At 56.4% G+C, this 26,635-nt stretch overlaps 2 protein-coding genes across 5 annotated transcripts in view; one reads left to right on the top strand and one right to left on the bottom strand.

Annotated features, from left to right (window-relative positions):
• The window catches only part of NOS3 (nitric oxide synthase 3), a 33,411-nt gene extending 23,878 nt beyond the window's left edge, over positions 1-9,533 (top strand). Inside the window, 13 exon segments of the mRNA XM_060280532.1 lie at positions 40-127; positions 129-218; positions 2,132-2,189; positions 2,192-2,257; positions 3,345-3,423; positions 3,614-3,798; positions 5,116-5,285; positions 5,781-5,991; positions 6,205-6,292; positions 6,778-6,899; positions 6,986-7,134; positions 8,814-9,008; positions 9,280-9,533. Coding sequence (XP_060136515.1) covers positions 40-127; positions 129-218; positions 2,132-2,189; positions 2,192-2,257; positions 3,345-3,423; positions 3,614-3,798; positions 5,116-5,285; positions 5,781-5,991; positions 6,205-6,292; positions 6,778-6,899; positions 6,986-7,134; positions 8,814-9,008; positions 9,280-9,411 — 1,633 coding nt within the window. The 3' untranslated portion in view covers positions 9,412-9,533.
• A 713-nt stretch (positions 9,534-10,246) lies between these two features.
• ATG9B (autophagy related 9B) lies at positions 10,247-26,605 on the bottom strand. 4 transcript variants are annotated; one of them, XM_060280497.1, is made up of 14 exons: positions 26,235-26,605; positions 22,454-22,605; positions 22,319-22,364; positions 21,964-22,026; positions 21,276-21,449; positions 18,542-18,683; positions 16,603-17,351; positions 15,624-15,777; positions 14,314-14,493; positions 13,081-13,329; positions 12,346-12,987; positions 12,075-12,138; positions 11,338-11,488; positions 10,247-10,644 (listed from the first exon to the last, which is right to left on the bottom strand). In XM_060280497.1, exons 2-11 carry the CDS (start codon positions 22,569-22,571, stop codon positions 12,787-12,789), a joined length of 2,076 nt encoding a protein of 691 aa, XP_060136480.1. In that variant the 5' UTR covers positions 22,572-22,605; positions 26,235-26,605; the 3' UTR covers positions 10,247-10,644; positions 11,338-11,488; positions 12,075-12,138; positions 12,346-12,786. The 4 variants fall into 4 exon arrangements, with proteins under 4 accessions (XP_060136480.1, XP_060136479.1, XP_060136478.1 ...); XM_060280496.1 differs by lacking the exon at positions 26,235-26,605 and adding an exon at positions 25,407-25,615; XM_060280495.1 differs by lacking the exon at positions 26,235-26,605 and having other exon boundaries at positions 22,454-24,055.
• Positions 26,606-26,635: the final 30 nt, after the last annotated feature.

Raw genomic sequence — 26,635 nt, forward strand, 5'->3', positions numbered from 1 at the left:
CCCCCCTTCGCCCCCTCACCCTACCTTCCTCCTCCTTTCCAGGTTTGCCGTCTTTGGGCTGGGCTCCCGGGCCTACCTGCACTTCTGTGCCTTTGCCCACGCCGTGGACACACGTCTGGAGGAGCTGGGGGTGCGAGCGGATCCTCCCCATGGGCGAGGGGGACGAGCTCTGTGGCCAGGAGGAGTCCTTCCGCACCTGGGCCATGGACGTCTTCAAGGTGGCTGCCCTGCAGGGGGGGGCGTTGTGTGTATTGGGGGGCAGGGGGTGCTTTGGGAGTCGAGCGCAACAATTGCTCTGCAAGGTCAAGGGTGGGTGGGTGAGAGAGAGAGAGAGAGCTTGACATATGAAATAGGAGGTTCCTAAGCCAGGCAGGAAGCAGATTTTCCTCCTCTGGAGTAAGCTGCTTGAGGCTCCAAAGGAGTCATTTATTTATCATGAAAATGTATATGCCTCTTGACTTGTTAAAAACAACAAACAAACAAAACGAAAATGAAAACCTCAAAGATAAAACCACAACTATTTAATTTTTTTGCAAAACTTTGAAAACAAAATATTATTTATTATTTATACCCCGCCCATCTGGCTGGGTTTCCCCAGCCACTCTGGGCGGCTTCCAACAAAATATGAAAAGCACAACAAAACATCAAACATTACAAACTTCCCTAAACAGGGCTGCCTTCAGATGTCTTCTAAAAGTCAGATAGTTGTTTATTTCCTTGACATCTGCTGGGAGGGCGTTCCACAGGGCGGGTGCCACTACCGAGAAGGCCCTCTGCCTGGTTCCCTGTAACCTCACTTCTCACACTAAAATATAAAGCACCAAAACAGATTAAAATAGCATCTGGAAAGGTTTGTCTAAACGAGACCATCCTATATAATAAAGTGCAAGTGTCTCTGCGTCCACTATTCCCTGTGTCCCTGGGTTTGCGCTACTGCGCATGTGCCCCATGGACACAGGGATTGGACGCAGAGACCTTGGAAACACACACTTGCGCACGTGCTCTCCCACCCCCCACCCCACCCCTCTGCCTACCGTTTCCCTCGCAGTCCTTAGAAGATTCGCGGCCTTCTCCTGGGCGCCCGCTGGCCAGCTGGGCTCAGTGGAGCGCCCCGACGAAGCGGCGGCCGTGGGAGGGGCCAGCCGGGCCCCCCACGCGCCGCCACTGCCGAAAGAGGCCGGATCATGGCCTTCTCCTGGGCGTCCACTGGCCAGCTGGGCTCAGCGGAGCGCCCCGATGAAGCGGCATGTTCTAGCGCCCGTTTATTAAATGGCTGAATGACACTAGTATTTAAATAAATTCCTTGGGTGGTCAGTGCAGCCAAGAGTAGCAAGATTGTCTTGATCATTGAACAGGCCAGCTTTATTCTTTGTGGAAATCCTGACTGGGTCTCTGGGTCCCCAGCTGGCTGCCCTTCCACGTTGCCCCACAGACAAATCCAGGAGGCTCCTTGCCAAGATGGCTGAGCTCTGTCTCTCCAGCTGGGCTTTTGAATGCCAGGGGCTGGAAACGGCAGGAGGGGAGAGTTGCTCCAGTGTTCAAATCCTGCTTGGCCACTGAGGGAAGAGGAGGCTGGACCAGGTGGGCCTGCGGGCCTGATCCAGCTGCAGAGATCTTCTCCTGTCCTGTGCCACAATCCTTTTCGCTGTGGGTGTGAATGGACGGGAGGGGAGGGGGGGAGTGCCTGTTTGGGGACTGCTGGAAAGCACTGGCCTTTTGGATACCGTATACTGTATTGAGTTGCTAGAGATGCCCCCTCCCCTTATTGCAAGCCCCTCCCTTATTGCAAGCCCCTCCCCTTTCAGATCCTCCTTGGAGGGGTTGCTGCAGTTGAATGGATGCTGAGCTTTGCTGGCCGGGAGTGTGGGGTGCTGGTGCCACCTGGTGGTCAGCTGGGGAATGGCACTGCCTGCTTGCTCAGGGGTCTCCCTTGGCTGTGGTGGAAGCCCCCTTTCCCCCACTACCGGTACGTTGTCCCTCCATGCCAGCCCCACAGCAATGTTCCTCTTCCCCACCTGCCCTGGTCTCCCCCAAGTGGGCCGTTGTGTCCTACATTGCAGGGGGATGGGTCCCTCCCAAGAGTCCCCAGAGAGCGAGTCCTTCCTTCCTCCTGACCCTCGTCTCCCCACAGGCCGCCTGCGACACTTTCTGCGTGGACCCCCAGGTGGTCGGCACAGAGGTCTTCAACAGCCCTCTCACTGGAAGCGCAGTCGCTTCCGCCTGGTGGTTCACCCGGCAGCCCTGGATCTCCTGCCAGGTACGTGTCGTGTGGTGGATCATGGCCTTCTGCTGCACCAAGCGGGTGCCCTTCTGCTGGTGCTCTGCCCAGAGACCGGCCCTGCCCTCACTTACCCCAAAGATTGTGCATCTTCCCCTCTGCTGACCCTTGGGGAAGCAGAATTCCAGGTCTGGGGTCTGCAAGGATCTGCGCCTTAAGACATATCTGCACCTCGTAGGTCGCCCATTAGTGTAAAAAAAGAAGAAGTCAGTGGCAGGAAAGGGGGCACAAGTGTGGCATGTGGAAGGTTTTGGCCATCAACGCAATTTTTCCAGCAAAGTTAATTTTGGGGGGCATCTTATTACTGGTAATCAGAGTTTGATGACTTGCACATCCCCGTCAAAGCTGTGAGGCCTTGTCTGTAAGCAGAACACCCTAGCGAAGGGCATCCGAAGGGCTTAGCTGGGGAAGGGGTTCTTCTCCAACGCAACTGCCTTGAAGCTAAGGCCTGGCTTTTCTTCCACACCCTAGAGAAGCCCCCTTACTTTGGGCTCTGCCAGCCTCCCCCCATGCAGGGGTGCACATTGATAATATGGCAGCCTAAGCGAGGACAAAACTTGGTGACACTTGCAAAATGATTCTTATGGATCTTCTCATTGGGTATCCATGTAAATTAAGGTGGTGGTTGTTGCTATTATTATTATTATTATTATTATTATTATTATTATTATTATTATTATTTTGCACTCCCTTGGCTCAGCACCCTGTGCGAGGGAACCAACTGCATCGCCCTAAATGCGGCGCTGCCTGTGCCCCCCCCAAGGGTCCTGTGGGGTCCTCCAGTCAGTGCTTAATGCCTCCGAGCAGAGGTGGGGGCTGACACCTATCCAGGAGCCACAAGCCCAGAAACCCCGTGAGGAGGTGGGGACAAGTTGTTTCGTCATGTAGGGCAGGGAGGCACATCTTCAGAAGCCCCACTTTAGGGTTTCTTTGCATGGGCTCCCCCATTTTGCTTCCTTGTCCCCCACGGAGACCTTTCTCCCCGCTCCACTGCCAAATTTGGAAAAGCAAAGCTTGAAACATCTCCCTGCCACCACCTTGAACCTTTGGGTTTCTCCCCCTTCAGGCCTGACCCTTGTCCACAAGCGCAATGTTGTTCCATCCCACCTCCTCTCGGTCAAGAACCTGCAGAGCCCAGAATCCAGGTGAGAGTCAAAACTGGCTGGTGCTCACCCCAATTCTGCGACCCTAGGAGGCGGGCGCTTCTCCCTCTTGCAGCCCACAGCCAAGGGGGCCTGCTTTCCACCAGCATTTGGGGTTGGGGGTTCCTGGCTGCCTTCCTGCCGCACAACCCCCCTGCAGGGCTGACAGCTCTTCTCCTTTCCCCCATTGCAGCCGCTGCACCATCCTGGTGCAGCTGCGGACAGGTGACCAGCCAGAGCTGGCCTACCAGCCGGGGGACCACGTGGGCATCTTCCCCGCCAACAACGCGGAGCTGGTGGACGCCATCCTGCAGCGAGTGGAGGACCCGCCCCCTGCCAACGAGGCTGTCACCGTGGAAACCTTGGAGGCGGGAGAGAGTGAGTGGCCTTCTGCTCTGCTGGGAGGGGGGTGCAGGGACTGTGCCAAGATGGGCCTGGCAGATGCCGAATGGGGAAGCCCTCAAGGCCAGGCCCAGCCATGGGGGTGGGTGTTGTGGGGCAAAGAAGGCTGCCCTCTCCTAGGGCCCAGACCAGGGTACTGCCTTTCCAGTCCTGTAACTTTTTATACTACAGTTGCTCTGCTTTATTTCTGGCTATGTTTTCACTGGGTTTACACACACACTGAAGAAAGATTGAGAATTAAATCTGTCAATTAAGATTTAAACCTCCTGTTCCACATGTGTGGGAGAAATAAGAGAGTAAACAGGCTGTGAAGCCCTTTTAGCAAAGAAAAAACACTTAGGCGCTTTGCAGCTTACTGGAAGCGAGGAATTAGTCAAATACAGCTTTTTGTCCCTGTTTATTTGTGGTCTGCTGACCTTTCCCCTCTTTGTCCCCATTGCTAAGAGCGAAGCACACATTTTTGTAAGATAAACGAAAAGGTTTACTTACATTTCAATGCAGGCAGCAAATACATCCCTCCTCTGCACACCTTCCAGCTTGTCAGTGCCCTTCTTAAATTGTGATGCCCAGAGCTGGACACGGGACCCCAGGTTGGCCACTGTGGGCCCTTGGCCTGATCCTGCAGGCTCTCCTTATGGTTTTTAGAGGTGTCTAGATGAGCCAGTATGAGCTCACCAGTAATCCACTGATACTTTGTGAGTGATGCATTGCAGGAATGCAACCCCCGCTGCAGCTCCTCTTTGCAGACAAATGCCTGGGTAGCTGCAGTGTGCGAACTGGATTAGGCTCCTTGAGATGGGAGGGGGAGGTGCCCTGCGGGTGGATGCTTGTTCCTCCTCATATCCTCCAGAAGTGGCTGCTACCCCCCTCCTCCCAGCACACACCTGTTTTAGCTGTGATTCCTGCCTTGCAGGGGATTGGCCTAGATGACCCTTGGGGATCCCTTTCAACTCGATCATTCTAACATTCTGTGGTGGTGAAACCTGACTAAAAGCCTTTTGAGCTGCTTGGCAGCTGGAAATTCCACCTAAACATTAGGAAGAAGATTCCACCTAAGCATCCTGACAGTAAGAGCTGTTCGGCAGTGGATTTGCTGCCAAGGAGTGTGGTGGAGTCTCCTCCTTTGGAGGTCTTTAAGCAGAGGCTTGACAGGCATATGTCAAGAATGCTTTGATGGTGTTTCCTGCTTGGCAGGGGGTTGGACTGGATGGCCCTTGTGGTCCCTTCCAACTCTATGATTCTACGATTCCTGCGACCGCTGCGTCTCTCCCTCCTGCTTCTTCTCCTCCTCAGGCCCAAAGCGCTTGTGGGTCCCCAGCCCCCGCCTGCCCCCCTGCACGCTGCGCCAGGCGCTCACCTTCTACCTGGACCTCACGACGCCCCCCAGCGCCCAACTGCTCCAGATCCTGTCCACACTGGCAGAAGACCTGGTCGAGAGGGAGAAGCTGCAGCGGCTGGGAGAGGTAGGGGGTTGGGGAAGAGCAGGTGGAAATAGGTATTCTTCCCCTCCCGTCACAGGGCCTTGAAGCTGTGTGTGTGTGTGTGTGTGTGTGTGTTATTGATCCCTTGATCTCTAACACACACATACAGAGCTCACCCTGCTTAGCTCGTCTCCCGTGTCTCGGATGCACCAGCCGGCGGAACTCCCTCCCACCTGAGATTAGACACCCTCCCCATGACTAAGGTGCATAACTAAGATTTTCTTGTTCCAGCAGGCGTTTTAATCTATTTCATTTCCACCCCACCTATTCCTACAAGGAGCTGTTCTCCCCATCCTCACTTAATCCCACCCCCGAGAGGTAGGCTAGACTGGGAGGAGGCAGAGACTGGCCTAAGCTTCACTGCCGAGCGGTGGGTGGGATTTGAACCTGGCCTCTCCCAAGCCTGGCACTCTTACCACTAAGCCTCACTGCTTCTCCATGCCCTCCTTCCCCATCTCTCTGCTCTTGACCCCGCAGGACTCCCTCCTGTACGAGGAGTGGAAGTGGTTCCGCTGCCCCACCATGGAGGAGGTCTTGCAGGAGTTCCCCTCGGTCGCGCTGCCGGCCTCCCTGCTCCTCACCCAGCTGCCCCTGCTCAAACCACGCTACTACTCCCTCAGCTCAGCGCCCAGCGCCCACCCAGGGGAGATGCACCTCACGGTGGCCGTACTCAACTACCACAGCCAGAGTGAGTTTTTTTGGGGGGGTGGGCTGGATGGCCCTTGGGGTACCTCCCAACTCTACAATCTTGTGATTCTAAGGGGACACTCAGAGTAGCAGGGGGTGACCCTGGCCACCTGGGGAGGGGGAACACAGTCTCATCTGATGGGGGTGGGGAGGAGAAGCTCCCAGGCAGACTCTCATTTTGCTCCCCCCTCTCTCCCCCCACTTTGCTCCACAGACGGCAAGGGTCCCCTTCACTTCGGCGTCTGTTCCACGTGGCTTTCGAAGCTGGCGCCTGGCGAGATGGTGCCAGCTTTCGTCCGAGGGTAAAGGGTCTTTGGGGGCGGGGTTGAGCTTGGACATTCCCTCTGGCCTTAGCAAGGCTTCCCAGAGGAAGGGAGCAAAACTCCCCCCCCCCTTACTGGTTTCCCAGAAAGAGGCAACATGAAAGGAGTTCACACAAATGAGCCACCAGAAATAATTTCTCCCCTGCTCTTGTGGACGTCCCACAAAGCTGATGTTGGAAGAAAGCACTTCTTCACATTACACCCACAACACAGAGCTGGACTGTGGAACTCCCCCCCCCCAACCCTTCTCCTCTTCCTCCTCCTTCATGAATTTTCCCAACCCTCTTTTAAAGCCACCCAGGTCGGTGGTCGTTGCAGCCTCCTGTGGCAGGGAGTTCCGCAGTCTGTGTTGTGTGAAAAAGCCCTTCCTTTTTGCCTGGGCCACATCTTCCAGTGTTCAGCTTCTGGGCTCCACTCCCGTCACCCGCCAGGCAAGTGACTCTTTGTGTCTCTGCCCCACACAGCGCCCCAAACTTCCAGCTGCCCCAGGACCCCACAGCCCCCTGCATCCTGGTAGGGCCTGGCACCGGCATCGCCCCCTTCCGGAGCTTCTGGCAGCAGCGGCTGCACAGCCTGGAGGCCGAAGGTGGGTCAGGCGGGCCTGGGACGATTTGGGCTGGGGGCAGCTTGCCTTTGCCTCTCCCAGCCCTGAAACCCTCCTGCCCCACACAGGGCTCCCCCCAGGCGAGATGACGCTGGTCTTTGGCTGCCGCAGCTCCCGCTACGACCACATCTACAAGGAGGAGGTGCAGGAGGCGCAGCAGAAAGGGGTCCTCAGCCGCGTCCTCACCTGCTTCTCCCGCGACCCAGATTACCCCAAGGTAATAATATGGGAATTTGGGGGGGGGGGTGCTAAAGGATGAAGCTCGGAGGACCTCCTGTCTCCAGCCACGGGCCCGTCTGTCCAGCAGCCTCTTCTCACACTGGCTGGAAACCTGCAAGAGGGTCCGAGAGGAGAGCAGCCCCGTCCTCCTGGGGCAGGCTTCCTCAACCTCGGCCCTCCAGGTGTTTTCGGCCTACAACTCCCATGATCCCTAGCTAACAGGACCAGTGGTCAGGGATGATGGGAATTGTAGTCTCAAAGCACCTGGAGGGCTTCCAGCAACCGGCATTCAGAAACATGGCTGCCTCTCTTCTTTCAGAGGCGTCCAGGTTGGTGGCAATCACTGCCTCCTGCAGGAGAATCAAAGAATCATAGAATCATAGAGTTGGAAGAGACCCCAAGGGCCATCCAGTCCAACCCCCTGCCAAGCAGGAAGCACCATCAAAGCATTCTTGACATATGCCTGTCAAGCCTCTGCTTAAAGACCTCCAAAGAAGGAGACTCCGCCACACTCCTTGGTAGCAAATTCCACTGCCGAACAGCTCTTACTGTCAGGAAGTTCTTCCTAATGTTGAGGTGGAATCTTCTTTCTTGTAGTTTGAATCCATTGCTCCGTGTCCGCTTCTCTGGAGCAGCAGAAAACAATCTTTCTCCCTCCTTCATATGACATCCTTTTATATACCATATTTGAACATGGCTATCACATCACCCCTTAACCTTCTCCAGGCTAAACATACCCAGCTCCCTAAGCCGTTCCTCATAAGGCATCGTTTCCAGGCCTTTGAGCATTTTGGTTGCCCTCTTCTGGACACGGTCCAGCTTGTCAGTATCCTTCTTGAGGGAAGGGTGACTTCCTTTTACCTGCCCTAAATCTTCCAACCTTCAGCTTCATTGGAAGTCTACTAGTTATAGCGTAAGATGGAGAAAAAAAATCCCCTTTCTGCTTTCTCCAGGCTCTGCATAATCTTCTAACTTCTCTCCCTGCCTCCTGTGGGAGGGAGTTCTACAGTTTAACTCCTTCTCTGCTCTCCAGTCTGTTCTGGACCAGGAGGTCCAAGGCAGCCCCCACAAAACAAGGCTGGCGGCCAATGGGGACTCCTCCCAATCTGCTTCAACTGCAAGGAAGGAGATTCCTGCAAAACACAAGGAAGACCTTTCTGGCAGTAAGAGCTGTTGGGACAGTGGAACGGTCTCCCTTGGGAGGTGGTGGCCTCTCCTTCCTTGGAGGTTTTTAAGCAGAGGTTGGAGGGCCATCTGTTGGGGATTCTTGAGCTGTGATCCCTGCCTTGCAGGGGGTGGGACCACTGACTAGATGATCCCTTGGGACCCCTTCCAACTCTGGCTGTTCCGTGTCAGGAAGACTTAGGGCAGCCTCTGTAAAACCAGGCTGGCCAAGGAGGCCAGTGCAGTTCCAGCGCCCCCACCCCCGCCCCGTGAGAGCAGTGGAACTAATAAAATGGGGGGTCCTGGGTGGGCAGATGGCAGCCACCACCATCCAGCCTTTCCAGGCAGACGTGGGGAGACAGAAGGTGATTCATGCCTGTGCTTTGGGCAGCCCTGATCCCCGATCCCCAAGGAGCAGCTGAAATTCCTCAGCAAAGAGGGAGTGGCACTCTGCTTATGCTCAGAGGAGCACTGCATGACGATGGACGGGCCTGGTTTCCCCTCTTCCTGCAGACGTACGTTCAGGACCTGCTTCGCCTGGAGCTGGCCAGCTACGTCCACGAGGTCCTTTGCCAGAGGGGGGGCCACATGTATGTCTGCGGGGATGTCACCATGGCAACGGGGGTCCTGCAGACCGTCCAGCAGATCCTGGCCAAGGAGGGCAGCATGACGCTGGCGGAGGCCGGAGACAAGATCAGCGAACTCCAGGTGAGGGAGGAAGGGAAGCAGCCCCCCCAGTCAGACCCCAGGGCAGGGTCTTACGAGGGGTGGCCCCCTTGGGTCACAGCAAGTGCATCAGCAGCACCAAATTGGGAGGCACCTTGAAACAGTCAGCAAGTGCCCTCCTTCCCTGCAGCGCTGGGGGCTGGACCAGATGACCCTTGGGGGTCCCTTCCAACTCCACATTTCTATGAAGTGCCCTGGGGGGACGGGGGATGCCTGCGTGTGTAGGATCTCACGCTGCCTCTTTCTCACCCAGGACCAGAACCGCTACCACGAGGACATCTTTGGCCTGACCTTCCGCACGCAAGAGGTGGCCTCGCTCATCCGCAGCCAGTCCATCTCCCAGCAGAAGCGCCAGTCTGTGCTCAGCCTCGCCCCGTCCCTCTGAGACCCTCGCAGCTCCGGATCCTGCCATTAAAAGCCTCGTTTCCCCCCTGCCCTGCTCTGTGGCCTCTCTGCACTCCTTTCTCCAAAGAGGGGAGGGTCTTAGAAGAGCAGCGCTGCCTCCGACTGGCCAGGAGCCCCTCCACAGCCCTCTCCCCCATGAATTTGTCCTTTTCTAACAGTCCATCGTTTTAACACTGCATTGCATGACCAAGTCCTCCTTCCATTGATCTCTCCTGACTCTTTTGCCAAGAGCATTTTTTGAACTGCAAGGGATGTGTCACGGCAGAAGCAGACAAGGTGTCCAAACTCCTGTGCCCAGGACGGCCTGAAAGGCAGGCTCTCTTTCTTCCTAAAATAATTGTAGCCAACTTGGGGGGGGGGGAAGGCACCACCCGGCAAAGTCTGCAGGCTGTAAGAACAGAAAAGCTTCTTAGCAAGAGAAGCCTTAGGCCAGAGGTGAAAGGGCTTCACGGGGGGTTGGACTAGATGACACTTTGGGGTCCCTTTCAACTCAACCGTTCTATGAAAGGGGACTCAGCCCCTCCTAAGTACCTTCACAGCCCTTATTTCCCGCCCCCCACCCTGCTTGGGGCGGGGGGGGGGGGCTTTCTCTTGCCCTATAATGCAGGAACATGCCCTGACATCACAGCTTGACACAGCCAATCAGAACCAGCTACCTGCCATCTTCCCTGAAGAGCCGCTTGGCGCTTTCAAGGGGGAGGGAGCAGCCCCCCCCCCCCGGTGCAGGCTGCCATCCCCACGGCCCCTCCCCCCCGTTGCCCCAGAGGAGGAGAAAGGATTCTGCCGCCTATAGGAACCGAACCGAAACACTCTCATTAGCCACATCTGTAAACATTTATTTGTCCCCCAAGTGTCCTGAGCTGGAGCCCCCTGCCCCCCGAGGGCTGCTTTGCAAGAGGGAGGGAGGGGGGCACAGCGCAAGTCATATAGCAGCGAGAAGGAGAGGGGGGGCATTGGGCTCCAGCCATCCTCTCATCGACCTCAGGAACCCTATAGCTCTATGAGTAGCACCGGGCAGGGCCTGATCCGGCCCATAGCTTATTCACCCCCGCAGAGGGCACACACCCAAAGCCAGGAAGGGGGGGGTCCCCGTCTCCCGTCAGAGTCCACAGCCAGCCAAGGGCACATTCCCAGTCCTGCTCCTCTCCTCTTCTGGCTGACCACGCTCTGGGAGGGGGGGGGAGTCCAGCGAGTCACCGCCGGCAGCCATCACCTGGAAGGGGAAAACAGGCAGGGTTAGGCTGGGGGGGGGGGAAGAGGTTGGGGGTCTTGACCCCAGGTACTGAACCCTCATGCGAGGCAAGTAGGATGGGCCATGGGGTCAGGCCCTACAAGGCACACACTCCTGGGGGAGGCCCATCTAGTCTAGGCTCCTGCAGGGGCCAAGCAGGAGCTGAGCACAAAAGGGCCCCCCCTCTAGCTCCTCTCTCCTCAGCTGAGAGAGCTCCACTGGCCGAGCGTGAGAGAGACATCATGGGCAAGAGAGTGGCCCCTAGATGACCCTTGTGGCCCCTTCCAACCCTGCCATTCTAGGATTCTATGCTGATTCCTCCAGGATTTATCCGATTCCCCTTTAACACCATCCAAGTCAGTGGCCATGACACCCCAGGGAAGGAAGGAAATGCGTCTGAAGAAAGCCAGCCTCCCAGAGCTGCTGGCCTCTCTGCAGACACACAGAAAAAATGGGGGGGACCCTAAAAAAAAAGCAAGGTGACTCTCCGCCCCACCATTTACTGTCCCCCCCCCAGGCCTTCACATCTCTAGCCACATCTCTCCATCAAAAATGGCTGGGAGCAGGACCCTGGGAAGGAAGCAGCCTTGATCCCAGGAATCCTTGCCCTGGAGCTGCCCCCCTCCCCTAACAGGGAGGCTGTGGGTCAGAGAGCAGGAGGGGAAAGAGACTCACGTCAAGAGGAGGGGGGGCGATGGGAAGGGCGAGGGCAGCTGCTAGCTCTTCTCCCCCTGCTGCTGCTGTTGTGCCCGAGACTCTTCTTCCTCTTCCCAGCCCCCAAGGGTTAGATCCTGGCTGCGCACATGCGAAGAGGGCCTGGGGGAAGCTGCAGGGCGGAGAAGGAACGAGCAGTGGACCAACATGAGATTTGTATTAAATGTGTATTTTATGTTCAAAACATAAAACTACACTATAGGAAAAGCAACATCTCTCTCCCTCTTCCTCGCTCCCCCAGGGGGCAGGTAAATATGACACCCCAGGGAGTTTTGTACCTTGGCCACGCAGGGAGGGCCACTGGCGGGCAAGGGACCCCCTAACCCCTGGCTGGGGCAGGGAAAGGCAAGCAGAGGGAAGACGGCCCTCCAGGTGGGGCGGGCCATTGGGATCCAGCCCCCTCCTGGGCCTTCTGCCCTCGGGGACTCTCAACTCGGCCATGGCTGCTTTGACAAGGAAACGGCTCTTGCCCTGGAGCAGACCAAGCCTCCTTTCCATGTCCCAAGCGGACTCCTCCACGCTGGGCCACCCCCAGAGGCATCGCCTGGCTCTCCAGCCAGCAGCGTTGGCAGGGAGGAATCTCGGGGAAAGCGCCCCCAGGGGAGACACCCCGGGAAGGGAAGGAAGCCCCTCCACCCCTGCCAACAGCCTCTGGCGTGTTGCGCTTCCACTACCCACAGGGGACAAGAGGCTCTCACCTGCTTGAGCCAAGGGCTGCGAGGGCGAGCGTGGCGACGTCTGGTGCTGCTGCTGGTGGTGAAGCTGGAGGAGAGACGGGAGTCAGGAGGGTGGCCGGCTGGGGGTGGGCATACTGGATCCCTGGGGGATCTCACCCAGGACCAAGCACCCTCAGCCAGGGATCCCACACAGGTGAGACCCAGGAGACAGAGGAAGCAGAGAGCTGGAAGGGATCTCCAGAGGCCATCTAGCCCAACCCCCTGCTTTCCCACTCCCCCCACCACCACTCACCTCATGCATGTAAATGGCGTGCAGACTCATCTCGGCCGAGGCAAACTCGGAGAGCAGCACTGAGCGGCTGAGGGGCCCTGGGCGCGTCTCAGGCGGGGCAACACTGGCGGGGCACAGAAAGGCAGGGACCCATTGGCACACCGGCTGCAAGAAGCAGGAACTGGGCGGGGGGCGGCCCCCCACCCACCCTCCTCCTCCACCCGCCCCTCTGCAGCCCAGGCGGCTCCTTTCTTGACGGCAGAAGGAACCAGGGTGGGGAATGGCAGGGGCAGAGCCCAATGGAGCCCCCCAGGGTCTCTTTCCAGCCCCCCACCGGCTCCCTCCTTCCCTATCTGGGAGTCAGAGCACCGGAGCCAAGCAGGCCTGGGCCTGACCCAGCGCCGCCATCCTTGCGCCCGAGTGCGTGACCTGGACCCCAGACCACCCAGGTCTCCCCTCTCCCTACCTGTCTCCGAGGAGGGTGCTGTCGCTCTGGTAGACGCCGTTCTCGCCCCGCCGGGGCAGCTGTGAGCAGGAGAGAGAGGCCAGGATGCTGGCGGCTGCCCCGGCTGCGCTGCCCGGCTGCCCAAAGCGGCGCCTCTCTGCCTGGGACGCCAGACCGCCACTTCCCGCTGCCAGGACACTGGCCAGGAGGGCCTCCGGCTGCAGGGAGGGAGAGGCGGTTAGAGGGAGCGCCCGGAGGGGAAAGGGGGTCCCAGAGGTGGCTCCCTCCCTCCCCCCGTCCCCAGGACTCACCACAGTGCAGGGACCCTCGTCCGACAGGAAGGAGGCGCCCAGGGGGGCCTCGGCCAAGAGGCGCTGGGCAGGGGGTGCATGGGCCGCATCCTGCTGCACCTTCTCCTTGAGGTGCCCAATGAAGAGGGAGCTCTCAGGGGGAGGCTGCCAGCGCGGGTTGGTGATGGCAAAGTGGACGAGGGAGAGCTCCGTCTTGCCGTTCTCCGCCTGCTGGTAGACAGAGGCCTCTGTCCGGCCCTGGGACAACCACTGGGGGGGCAGGGGGGGGAGAAAGCAAGTCAGAGGGGACGTGGGCGCAGGGAAGGGGATGGTTGGGGATTCAGGAGCAATAAAAGGAAGGACTTTCTCCCGCAGGAGGCAGCGGGGGGGCCGCCAACCTGTGTGGAGCAAAGGCTACCAGCCCCATTGGCCAGGCTCTGCCCTCCACGGCTGGAGGTAGTATAGAATCATAGAATTGTAGAGTTGGAAGAGACCACAAGGGCCATCCAGTCCAACCCCCTGCCAAGCAGGAAACACCATCAAAGCATTCTTGACATGTGCCTGCCAAGCCTCTGCTTAAAGACCTCCAAAGAAGGAGACTCCACCACACTCCTTGGCAGCAAGTTCCACTGCCGAACAGCTCTTACTGTCAGGAAGTTCTTCCTAATGTTTAGGTGGAATCTTCTTTCTTGTAGTTTGAATCCATTGCTCCGTGTCCGCTTCTCTGGAGCAGCAGAAAACAACCTTTCTCCCTCCTCTAGTAAATATTTCTGGATCCGTTGCTGGAAACGGCAGGATGGGAGGGGGCTCTTGGGCCTCTAGCTCAGGATGGTCTGACTCTGACTGGTAGCAGATCAAGTCTGCCCCAGTCCTACCTGGAGATGCCACAGGGGAGGGGGCATCTGCTCTAACCACTGAGCCATGTACCCCTCCCCCCATGTCAGCTCACACATATTTGTAAGGGGAAAAAGAATAGGCCCAAGAGAGGGGAATGGGAGTCCAGCAGAACTGGGGGCTTGGCTGAAGGAGAGAAGCCCGGGAGTCACTCCCAGTCTCAGTCTTCCTGCCTATAAAATGGGACTGCTGTGTGAGACGAGAATTGCCACTGGGTATTGTGTTATTTATACACTGACTGGATACGGGGAAGGCACAGGGTCACACGGCTGCTGGCAAACAGGCCTTGGCAGTTGAAATTTCCCCCACCCACCCCACCGCCCGGTGAGGATTGCCACCTCCAGCTCCCCCCCCCCATACCTGTGGGTTGCCATGGTTGCGGATGTCCAGCTGAGCGAAGGAGCAGATGTCCCCCACCCCCACCACCTCGACCGAGAAGTTGCGGAAGAAGTCGATGATGTCGAGGGCTTTGGCGCGAAGGGCAAAGATGAGCAGGAAGGGGGTCACAATGGGGCTCAGCAGCTCCTCCAGGATGAAGACCTGGGGGCACAGGGGGGGTGTCAGCTCCAGAGGTCTCCCCTCCCCAAAACCCACCCTGGCAGGTGGGATGAGAGGGAGCAGAGGGGCTGGGCTACAAGGCTCCCTCCCAGGAGAGCGAAGAAGCAGAGCTGCCTCCTAAGAAGCTAACGGGAGCTGGCGGATCCTGCCCTGTCCCTCCTCCTAATTGTGCAATGCCGCCGCCTTCCCCCTGTAACCCTGTGGGTAGCACTGCCTCCCACCCTCGGTGGGCACCCAGAGAGGCCTTCTGGGTGGGGGCTGCTCCCAGGCAACTCTGGAACTCCCTGCCTGGAGACGCCAGGCAGGCTCCGTCCTCTGGCAGCTGAGACCTCCTGTTTCCAACAGGAAAGGCCTGGCACTGGCATGTCTCTTGCTGAGGCCTGTGCTCTTAGCACACCTTTTAAATATTAGTTTTAATTATATTAATGATTAATTACATTTTAACAATTGCCTTTTCTAGCTCATGTTTTTGCCTTTAATGTCTTTCGCTATCTGTGTAAGTCGCCTTGAGTCCTGGACTGTGAAAAAGGCAAGATATAAAGAAATATTAACAGCAACTACTGATTGCCTGCATGTCAGCTGCTCTGAGCACCTGGTGACGCTGTGGTTAAACCACTGAGCCTAGGGCTTGCTGATCAGAAGGTCTGCAGTTCGAATCCCCGCGACGGGGTGAGCTCCCGTTGCTTGGTCCCAGCTCCTGCCAACCTAGCAGTTCGAAAGCATGTCAAAGTGCAAGTAGATAAATAGGAACCGCTACAGCAGGAAGGTAAACGGCGTTTCCATGCGCTGCTCTGGTTTGCCAGAAGCGGCTTTGTCATGCTAGCCACATGACCTGGAAGCTGTACGCCGGCTCCCTCGGCCAATAATGCGAGATGAGTGCGCAACTCCAGAGTCGGTCACGACTGGACCTAATGGTCAGGGGTCCCTTTACCTTTACCTTTACCTAGGCTGTTTTGTTTTTAACACTCGATTGGGAGCCGCCCAGAGGGGCTGGGCAAACTCAGCCAGATGGGTGGGGTATAAATAATAAATTATTATTATAAATTATTATCATTACAAATCCTCTAGAAATTAAATCCCTCCTCCCTTCTCCCCCCCCCCAGCTCACTCACCGCCTTGTACTGGAAGAGTTGGGCCAGCTCCTCCCGCGTCTCTGCCTTTTGGGCATTGCCCTGCCAGTGGTCAGGCATGTAGTGAATGTGCGCCAGGACACACTGCAGCAGCTGCTCTGGGCACCACACCAGGTGCTCATCCGGGATGAAGGACCTGCCGGGGGGGGGGGAGGAGACGGGTCTCGTCAGCACCCAGGAAGGCTGGCCCCTAAAACCCTCCCCCATGAATTGGGGACATCAAGGCATGGGGATGTGGGGGGAAATGTCCAGCACCAGGCGAAAGGAGCCTTCCCGCACCCCTCCATGACTTAATCCAGCGCTTCACCCCCAGGATTTGCTATCTTGGTGGATCTCTGGCGGAAGGGGGAGGTTCGAAGGCAATCTGCCGGGAGGTTGAGCTGGATGACCCTTGGGGGTTCCTTCTGACTCGACCATTCTACAAAATTCTGTTACCCACTGAAAATATGGGCTTGCGCTCATCTAAACAGACCCACTGAAGTGAACGGATGGGACTGTGGTCCATCCATTTCTGAATAAAACTTAAGCAAACGACAACCCCTAAAATGCCACACATGTGCTCAAGGCGAGAAGAACCTGGGATCTGGAGAGGGATCAGTGCCAGGCCCCCCCCATTCTTCAGGACAGAGGAGGCCAAACCCGAGAGAGGCCTGTCTGCTGGAGACTGGCCTTGGTTAGGACACCCCAGGCCTGTTATGGGGCTGGGTTTTAATCTCAGGGCAGAAATCACAGCTGAAGACTCGCCGGGGTTTCCCTTTGAAGCCCTTGGGCCCCATAGACCTCAATGGGCTAAAACTCCCAGCAGCTCCAGCCGCCAGCCTGGCCAAAGGCCACAGGGACAAGGGGAACGGGAGATGGGCTTCAGGAACGGGAGATGGGCTTCTTTCGGCCCTGCCCCAGGGCCTAGAGACGAGAGGCCTGGCTCTCTGGAGGGCCCCACCCACCCGCCCTCCTGACCTACCTGGCGATGGTGACAATGACCCCCAGGAGGGTGATGGCCGTGAGGATGTGCTGGACAGTGAGAACGTCCTCGTCATATACGGTGAGGGCGATGAGGACGGCCAGGAGGGAGCCGGCAAAGAAGCAGACGTTCCTGGCCAAGAGGGCCAGCAGGGGGCTGGCAAAGGAGTTCATGTACTTGGAGGCGGGCTTGTAGCCGCGGCTCAGGCGCGCCTGCAGCTCGTGGTCCAGCTCGTTGAAGTGGCGCAGGTAGAGGCGGCCAAAGAGGGACCAGCGGCGTGCGCCCAGGCTGCCCGGCTCCCTCTTGAGCACCTCCGTGTAGCTGAAGAAGGCGTACAGCACCTGCCACACCAGGATGAAGGGGCACAGCAGCAGGTTGGCCAGGCCCAGCAGCACCATGCCTCGCCCCAGGCGCCGCGCCAGCTCCAGCCGGGCCCCCGCCCGCTTGTACTGGGGCTGCAGGCTCCACTTGCCCTGGAAGAGGGAGCCCGGCCCCCAGAAGAAGAGCAGCTCCAGGTTGTACTTGAGGCCCTGCGTCAGGAAGACGGCCTCGCCCAGCAGGGGCAGGCGGAAGCGCACCGGCAGCAGCGCCTTGTTCACCATGGCCACCAGGTAGTTCTTGAAGCGCAGGACGCGGTGGTGGATGTCCAGCTCGCTCAGCTCCCGCTTGTGGACGCACATCGGCTGCTCCCGCTGCAGAGAGATCAGCCGCGCCTGCACCTCCTGCCAGCTGCAGTTGCACAGCTCATCCTGTGGGGGGGGCGCAAAAGAGAGAGGGTGAGGGACATGCTGGGGGGGGGGAGGAAGAGAAGCCCCCAGCCCCCAGGCTCCCTGTCCCTGGAGACTCAGCAGGCTCCTTCTGGGCCCACTTTTAAATACCTGCCAGGCCTAGGCAGGCAATTCAGAACCTGGGTTTTTATTGCTGTAAACTGCTTTCATAGAATGAATGAATGAATGAATGAATGAATGAATGAATGAATGAATGGACATCCCTACAGGCACATCCCATCTTGCTGAAGTGGGGCTTAGGAAGTCGTAGCTCCTGCTCAGCTCAGAATTAAGCAGGCAGCCTCCGCAAGATAAGCCCCCCCCCCCCCGCTTCACACCTGATTCACAAAGGATCTCTGCTTAAGGCCATAGAGGCCACTTAGTCCAAAGGAAGAGTCAAAAATGACATTCAACCGCCCCCCCCCCGGGGCAAAAGATCAGCCTACAAAGTAAAATGCAGAAGCTGGGAGCCAAAGTTTTGCAAAGCAGGCAGCTCCGGAGGACTCTCCCCAAAGACAGGCCGCTATCCCTGGGAGAGGCGAACCCCCAACCTGCTCACTGGGTCTCTGACCATCAGGACCCAAAGGGGAAGAGCGGGGGAAGCCCTCCTTAACCCCTCAAGTCCTGCCCCTGACTCCTTATTCCACCGACAACATTGCCCCCACGGCAGCAAGGAAACACACACAGATGCTCAAGCACGAGGCGCTTAGGAACTGTGCACCTCACAGGAATGGCCCTGCTCAGGCAGGCAGGAGGGAAGACACCCCCCCACACACACACCTTAAGGATTCGGCTGCTATTTGGAAAACAGAGACCATCCCCTTTTGCTATTGGCAGAAATGCAGGCCTCCCTTGTTGCGATGAAATTCTACTTAAGCCGTGGAGCCAGACATGCAGGAGTAATCTGGGGGGTGGGGGGGTCAGCAGCCTCTGGGAGCAGCTAAAGGAGGCGTCAGAGGGGAGGTAATGGGGGGATAAAGGAGAGGGGGGCTCGCCAGACCCACTGGCCGCCTCCTGAGCAACAAGGGGGGGGAGTCCCTTGCTGCAACCATCGCCCCCTCTGTGCTGGGAGGTTTTTAATGTCAGAGGTTGCTTGTTGGCTGAGGCATCCCAATCCGATGGGTGGCAGCATACAAAGAATCAAGTTGTCCTTTTTCTTCTTGCTCACTCACCGAGGGGATCTTGAGGCCCTTGGTGTAGAAAGTGCGGATCTCCCAGTAGCCCAAGAGGCTGCAGAGGACTTTCACCAGGCGGTAGACCCAGAAGGTGGCAGCCATCACCAGCAGGAAGATGATCCAGCCGCTGGAACGGATCCTGCAGGGAGGGGAGGGGAGGGGGGCACCAGGGCCCTCATCAGCCTGGCCAGGGGAGGGTCAGCCGAGGACAATGGGAGGGTGACCCCAAGCAGGACCCGGGTGCGAGACCAACACTCTCCCCTAGCAGCCTGCGGGCACTGGCAGCAGCATTCTCTGAGGTCGATGCTGGGGAAAGGCTTAAGGCTGTTGGGCAGGGAGGGAGGGAGGGAGGCACTCCTCCCCTCCGAGGGACCTTGGCTGGGTTGCACTGGGTCGCTCCAGATTCATCCACCTGGATGAACTCCAACCCTTTGCTAAGGGGTGTGCGTGTGTGTGTCTGTGCGTGCGCACATATGCACATACAGGTGTATAGAACCATAAAGTTGGAAGGGGCCCCAAGGGCCATCTAGTCCAACCCCCTGCAATGCAGGGGCGGGTGTGTATCTAGCTATGTTTCATAAAATTTCCACTGTGTAAAAAAACAAGGAAAACCCTCAAAGCAGTTCACAAAAAGATAAAACGATCAAACCCAGAAAAGCACACAACATACAAGAGTGAAATCATTAAAACTCACACCAACTTGTCTAAACCGGAACGTTTTCCTTTTTTTTTTTTTAACCATCATTTTTTATTTTATTTAAACATTTCTAAGTTAGGTACATACAGCAGTAAAATTAATATATATACAGAAATAAAAACAAACATACAAATCTGTGTACCTTTCCAATAAACTTACATTTGTACAATCAAACTTTGGTTGTGTCATATTTATCTTTACTTCTCTTATAGCGTTCATCTTCTCCACTTGTTCTTTCGAACTGGACTTCCTCCTGTTTTCTTTCTTGGTTTTATTTATAATTTCACCGTTTTCGGTGCCATACTCTTTCTTGCCTGTCCATTTCCCTTTATATATATATATATATATATATATATATATATATATATATATGTGTGTGTGTTCTTTCTATTTATTCTCATCTGTGTTTAACACATAGTTTTACTTGTATTTTTTGTGGACAATGGCTTATAATTCTTTGTTGTATTTTAAATGTAATTCTACTAGTGTTTTTAATCATTTGACATAATCCTTCAAATATTTCCTAAACTTATTCCATTCTTTTCGGTACCTTTGTTCTTTTTGGTCTCTTAGACTTCCTGTCATTTTTGCCAACTCTAAATATTCTGTCATTTTCTCTCTCCACTCGTCTACACTTGGGACCTCTGGTGTCTTCCACTTTTGGGCTAAGACGATTCTCGCTGCCGTAGTAGCGTACATGAAGAGGTTTTGGTCTTCCTTCTTAATCTCCCTCCCCAGTATACCCAACAGCATTTCTTCAGGTTTCTTTGGGAAAGTGTAACACAATAATCTTTTTAATTCGTTGTAGATTAATTCCCAATAGATCTTTACCTTGTTGCACGTCCACCAAAGATGGTAGAAATCCCCATCTTTTATATTACATTTCCAACATTTCTTATTATTTGTTTTATATATTTTAGCCAGTTTGACGGGCGTAAGATGCCACCTGTACATCATTTTCATGATGTTTTCCTTCAATATTATACAGGCAGTGAACTTGATCTGGTGGTTCCACAACTTTTGCCATTGATCTATATTTATATTATGGCCCAGGTCCACTGCCCACTTAATCATACATTCTTTTGTCGCCTCGTCTTTCGTGTGCCATTCAAGTAAAAGATCGTACATTTTGGACAGTAGTTTCTCGTTACCTTCCACTAATTCTGATTGGAATTTAGATTTTTTGTTTTCAAATCCGTGGTTCTTCCTATCTTTCATGAACAGGGCATTAATTTGATGATACTGCAGCCATCCTATTCCTATTTCTTTTAGTTGTTCGTATGGCTTAATTCTCCAGCCTTCTTTCGAATCTATGAGGATATCATCATACCGTAACCAATTTGCCTCCATGTTTGTCTTTTTTATACTTAGGACCTCTGTTGGCGACAGCCACCTTGGAGTTTTCCTTTCTAGGAGATGTTTATTTCTAACCCAAACCTCATATAGTGGTTTCCTAATTACATGGGTTATAAACCCTTTATGTCCCATTTTTTTCTCATACCAAAGGTAACTGTGCCAACCGAACACGTTGTTAAACCCCTCGAGGTCCAGGAGGTCAGTATCTTTAAGTGTCACCCATTCTTTCAACCATGTAATACAGGATGCCTCATAATACATTTGGAGATCTGGTAGTGCGAAACCGCCTCGTTCTTTTTTATCAATTAGGAGTTTATGTCTTATTCTAGGCGGTTTCCCCTGCCATATATATTTCGAAATCTCCTTTCTCCATTCTGAGAATTGCCCGGTACCTTTTATAACCGGTGCCATCTGAAATAAGAACAGGAACCTTGGCAAAATGTTCATTTTCACGGTGGCAATCCTGCCCCATAACGACAGCTGTAGATTCTTCCAGATTGCCAAGTCCTAAACCGGAACGTTTTCCGCAGGCGCCAAAAGGAATCCTGTGAAGGCGTTTGCCTGGAGTCAAGAGGCAGGGAGTTCCAAAGCATCTACCTAACACCTGGCTGGGAAGGAGGTTTGGGGCTCCTGAGGGCCTCGAGGGGGACTCTTCTCCTCCCCCCCCCTGCCACTCACCTCTGGGCGCACTGAGGCGTGGGCAGGATGGCATCAGGCAGCGTCACCTTGTTCCTCTCGGGGATGGCGCCCCCTCCGTGGTGAGTGTGATTGACAGGTCGGTTGGCAAAGAGCACGTCATACTCCACACAGCACAGGAGGAAGGTGGTGAAGGTGACCACAAACAGGAACTGCCTGCGGGGAGAGGAGGAGCCCAGGGGGGTCAGGAGAGCCCCCTCTGCCCAGGCCCAGCCAGTCCCAGAGTTGGAAGGGGCTCCCAGGGCACACCTGGTCCAATGCGTTCCCTGGTGGGACCCTTGGCTCAGGCACACCCACAGCCGCCGTGGGGGCTCCCTCTCACCCCCTGCCCTGCCCCTGGGCCTCCCCATGGACGAGAAGATCGAGGGGTCATACGAGGGCTCCCTCCAAATATCTGAAGGCCTGCTGTGTGGAAGATGATCAGGCTTGTTTCCTGGTGGGCTCTCCTTCCCAGGAGGTTTTTAAGCAGAGCTTGGATGGGAATCCTAAGCCACAACCAGAGGACCCTTGGGGACCCTTCCAACTCTAGGAAGATCGGTCCCAGAGCAAAAAGAGAGGAGGGTGGGCAGATGCTCCCCACTTGGGAGCAGCCCTGCCCCAAATGCCCACCAGCTCCCCCCTCCTCCTCCTCCTCCTCCCAGGGCCCAGCAATGACTTTTGGGGTACTCACACCAGCTCAAAGATGTCAGAGAGCATCATGCAGGCAAAGCCGTTCTTTTGGTGGAAATGGTAGATGTGCAGGATGTTAAGGAAAACCACTCTGATACGCTTTGCCTTGAAGACCCCCCCCTGCAAACGCCTGGAAAAGAGGGGGGCAGCACATAGCACCCCCTTCCCCGGGATTCCAGGTGCCTTCTGGGGCCCCTGAGCTCCACATGCTCCTCCAGCCCCGCACAGGGAGGGAAATGCACTTTGCTCGTGCTCGGAGGTGCTCCCCAGCTGCTGGGAAGTCCTTGGAACATATTCCTGCCAACTCTGGCCCAGCGGCTCTGCAGAGCAAGAGAAGCCCAAGAACCAGGAAGGATATTTTGGTGAAGAAGTTGTCCAAGTTCTTGATGTGATGCCAGGAATCTGCAAGGGAGGAAAGAGTGAGAAGGGGAGCTTGGCTGAAAGGACCCCCCCGGCTGCCCTCTGCCCTCCCAAGGCCTGGGGAGGGGTACCTTTCAGCCCCTCTGTGACGTGCACCAGCAGCTCCTTCTCATCCTCGGGGGGAGAGTCTTCCTCTTCGTAGTCTGGGAGGCGATGATAATCGCCATAGTGGCTCCCACTGACCTCCATGGGGTTCGCTGAGCTGCCCGGCTCCCGTCAGACCCTGATTGGGACACAGGGAGAAGGGGCAGATTATCACTGCTGTTGCATTTCTATCCCACGTTTCCCCCTCCAAGGAGCTCCAGGTCATGTGCAGAGTTCTCTGCCTCCCCATTTCATCCAGTAGGTTAGGCTGAGAGGCAGTGACCGGCCTCCTGAGTCACAAGCGGAGGCTCTGATACAAGGCCATCTCCAAGACCCTTGGGGAGGGGCAGCCCCCCAATTCCAGCCGGGGGTCGCCAGGGACCACTCCCCACTAGCCAGCATTGGGGCTGTGGTCAGGGAGAGTGGAGAGACTTGGCTGAAGGGGGGCAGGGGGTCCCAGGAGGGGAAACTGGGGGCTGACCAGTTGCTGGATATTGGGAAGAGGAACAAGGAAGTTTTTAGGTAACCATCAGTAGAAAGCAAGTGGGAGACTTTGGGCCTGTTTCTCCTCGTCTTCCTCATTTTGTTTGCATGCCACTTTTCCATAGTTAAAGCAACATGCTAAGCTTTACATAATCACAAACATTACAAAAGTTAGAGATCAGTAAAACACATCAAAAAGTACACAACCAAATTGAAACAATTTATACATAAATCAAAATAAGATCTAAAAATGCAGATACAAAATTTCAAAGAGGCCTAGAGCAGTAGAGGTGGAAGGGAAAAGAAAGAAGATTCCACCTAAACATTAGGAAGAGCTTCCTGACAGTAAGAGCTGTTCGACAGTGGAATTTGCTACCAAGGAGTGTGGTGGAGTCTCCTTCTTTGGAGGTCTTTAAGCAGAGGCTTGACAGGCATATGTCAAGAATGCTTTGGTGGTGTTTCCTGCTTGGCAGGGGGTTGGACTGGATGGCCCTTGTGGTCTCTTCCAACTCTAGGATTCTATGATCCTAGTTGCACTAGGGTCATCTAGTCCAACCCCCTACAATGCAGGACTCTCCGCTAAAGCAGCCGTGTCGAGAGGCCACCCAAGGAAGGAGAATGCACCACCAACCTCTGCCAAACAGCTCTTACTGGTAAGGTAAGGATGGTAAGGAAAAGGGGGGACCTGAGAATTGGGGGTGAAACAGCAAAGATGGAGATAGGAGCAGAGCCTGGGAAACAAGAGAGCAGGTCTCCCCAAGAAAGAAGGACCCAGCTGGCCTGGGCTTCAGAAGCAAGTCTCCAGGGTTTTTCCAGCTGACAGGCTGGCCCGGAAAGAGAGAGGAGCATTTATTTACTTCCTGTCCTTCAGCCCAAGGTCCCATGGTTGCAACTTTAAAAGACAATATTGAAAACAGTTCAAACAACTTGCCACCAGAGAGATACGGTGGGTCCTAAATATATACACCTTAAGTGTCCAAGGTCAGGGTGAGAGAGGCGCATCTTCGCATCCTCCAGAAGCTGTACAGTGGGAAGCAGTCCTGCAGCTTAGGGGCTGCCACAGAGAAGACCCTTTCCTGGGGCACCTGCTAGCTACCCCGAGCCTCTGAGGGCAGAGGAACAACCCCCAAGCCCCCCCCCCCTGCTGATCTCAGCACCCAAGAGGGTCTGTAGGAAAGGAGGCAGGTTGGGGCCGGGGCTGTCTGAATAGCTGTCCTTGTTTGGCCAGGCTTGGTGTTTGGCAAGGGACAGGGAGAAAAGGGGCGAGAAAGCCGGGCGGAGAGGAAGTCTCTCGGGCAGCCTGCCTTTAAGGTGAGAAGCATCTCTCTTCTTCTCAAGCGGGGCTTGTACATTCACAAAGAAAACAAGGACAGTAAATCGTGTCTGCTGAGGGTTTGAGAAACGGGTTCTGACTTTTCAGGTGGGGTGGGGGTGGGGAGAGTAACTTGATCTCTTGGGCTCTGCTGGCAAAAGCCTCCGGCTATTGCAACCTGGGGAGTGGGGTGAGGAGGAAGGTAAGGCCTTAGCTTAAGAGTCCCAGAAGGAGCCTGGCATTCCCTTGTTTACTTTTTGCAAATGACAGAGATTGACAGGAGAAAGGAGTCTGCCTGAGTGGTGTGATGGGGGTCCTTCTTCACAACTCCAGGCCAATATCTAGCCTCCCTTCTCATGCAGATGCTTGCCTGGGCAAAACCTGGCTCTTTCCTTTGAGGGCACTTCCAAACAAGCCCTGCTTGGTGCGCTCCGGCTTGCCAGAGCCTAGATCCAGCCCTCCACGCGGAAGACCCATTCCCTCTCACACTCTACACCTGCAGAGGCCAGGAATGCCCTGGATCCGGTCCACCTGCCTTGCCCCATTTCCTGCCACTTGCTGAGTCACTTCCCAGCCTTCCCAACCTGGCGCCTTCCAGCTGCTTTGCGCTACAACTCCCACCAGCCCCAGCCGGCACACCTGGGCTGCTCCAGGCAAAGCTCCAGCAGGACAGATCCACCCCCCCCCCCCGGCCACTGGACAAAGGAGGGAGGAGAGAGGGCTCAGCTTCATGGTTCTCCAAGATACCAACGCAGAAAGACAGAGCAAGAAGCTCAAGCAGAGATCAACACAAGTGTGTGTCCCCCACGCCCTCCTCCAGGGGCATCCCTCCCACCCCTCAGAAAGCCCCCTTGGACCGGGACAGACTCTTGGGCCCCAGGCCCAGCCCCAAACTGCCACAGACAAGATTGTAGTGGTTGGGTCAGAGTTGCCATCCAAAGCATCGGGGGGGGGGCACCAGGTTGAAGAATGCCGAGTTCCAGCTCCTGTCCCCCCTCTGCCCCCCCCAGCCAAGAGAGCTCCACCTCTCTCTCTCTCTCTCTCTCTCTCACACACACACACACACAAACAAACACACACACAACTTTCTTTTAAGAAAGTGACAGCCGTCCCCCCTCTCAGGGCTCCCCCCCTCCCCGCTTTACCGCTGCCCAAGAGAGATCTGCTTGGGGTGTCTGGGGGATCCGCCAGTGTTGGTGTCCGGCAGGGAAAACAGCCCTTTCCTGCTGGCCTTGCAAGAGCCCTGAGTCACCCAGGAGACGGCTCGGGGCAGAGGGAGGACCAGATCCCAGCAGCGGCTCAGAGAGGCTCAGGACCAGGGAGGAGAAGCAGACAGAACCAGGATTCAGCCCCCAGCCAGGGGGAAGACAGGGGGCTGGGCTTCTCCCCTATCCCACCATATGGAGGCGGGGGGGGGGAGGGAGGGAGGCACCAGGCGAGCTAAAAATACCCAGGGCAGCAAATTCATAAACAACCCCGGACCGGGTAAACATGCTGTACAACTGGCAGGACGCCACCCGGGTGACTCTTAAGGAAGCGGGGGGGGGGGGTGAGTCACTGGCAGGCACTCTGCATCCCCACTAGGCCTCACAGTCCCCCCCCCGGAAAAAAAAGGAGAGAGAGGCTCCTCCATGGCAAGGTGCCCTCTTGGGCAAGGCAGGACCTACTCTGGCTCTGACCAGAGGCCCTCTTGGCACAGAAGCCCCCCCCCCCAGGCCATGCTCCGCTCCCAGAACCCCCCTGCCCCCAAAACCACAACAGCAGCAGCAGCCGCCCCTTCGAGGATCCTGGCCTGCGCGGAGCCAGAGGCGCCTCGTCTCCCCTCCTGGATCTTGGGCTGGAGGCGGAGGGACCGCGACTGAACCCTCCCAGACTCCGTAGACCCATGCAAGAAGAGCAGCAGAAACAGACCCGCCCGGGGGGGGGAGGGGGCCGGCTTGGCAGGGCTGGCGTGGCGGCCGAGGGAGCCTGACCTGGGCGGGGGGCTTTCTCTCGCTTTCTCCGCCCTAGGGCTCCGCGGCGGCGGCGGCTCCTCCCGGGCCGGGCCGGGCTGCTCCTGCTCGTGCTGCCATCGCTGCGCGCGGCCCGAGGAGGCTCTTCCGGGGCTGGCGCGGGCCACCTGCCAGCTGTTTCGCTGGGGCTCAGCGGCCGCGGGAGGGGAGCTGGGGGCCCGCCCGAGCGGTGGGGCAGCGGCGGCGCATGCCGGGCGGAGACGAGGCCTGGCGTCGGCGATCGCTGCAAGCCCTTCGCCCGGGCCAGTCAGCGCTTGGCGATCCGGCGTCGGCGGCCGGGCATGGCTCCCCCCGCGGCGCTGCCGCCCTAGCTTCCCTGGGCGCGGAGGCAGGAGGCAGGGCACACGCCGCGCCCCTCCTCC

This window comes from Zootoca vivipara, chromosome 12 (genome assembly GCF_963506605.1).
Source record: "Zootoca vivipara chromosome 12, rZooViv1.1, whole genome shotgun sequence".
Lineage (NCBI taxonomy): Eukaryota > Metazoa > Chordata > Lepidosauria > Squamata > Lacertidae > Zootoca > Zootoca vivipara.

What these genes read in the sequence shown, in the direction of transcription:
- ATG9B (XM_060280497.1), bottom strand. Translation starts at nt 22,571, where the DNA reads ATGGAGGTCAGTGGGAGCCACTATGGCGATTATCATCGCCTCCCAGAC. An exon ending in ACGCCTCAGTGCGCCCAGAG is followed by an intron (nt 18,684 to 21,275) that starts GTGAGTGGCAGG and finishes CCCTCCCTGCAG; the next exon opens with GATCCGTTCCAGCGGCTGGA. An exon ending in GTCATTGTCACCATCGCCAG is followed by an intron (nt 15,778 to 16,602) that starts GTAGGTCAGGAG and finishes CCCCCCCGGCAG; the next exon opens with GTCCTTCATCCCGGATGAGC.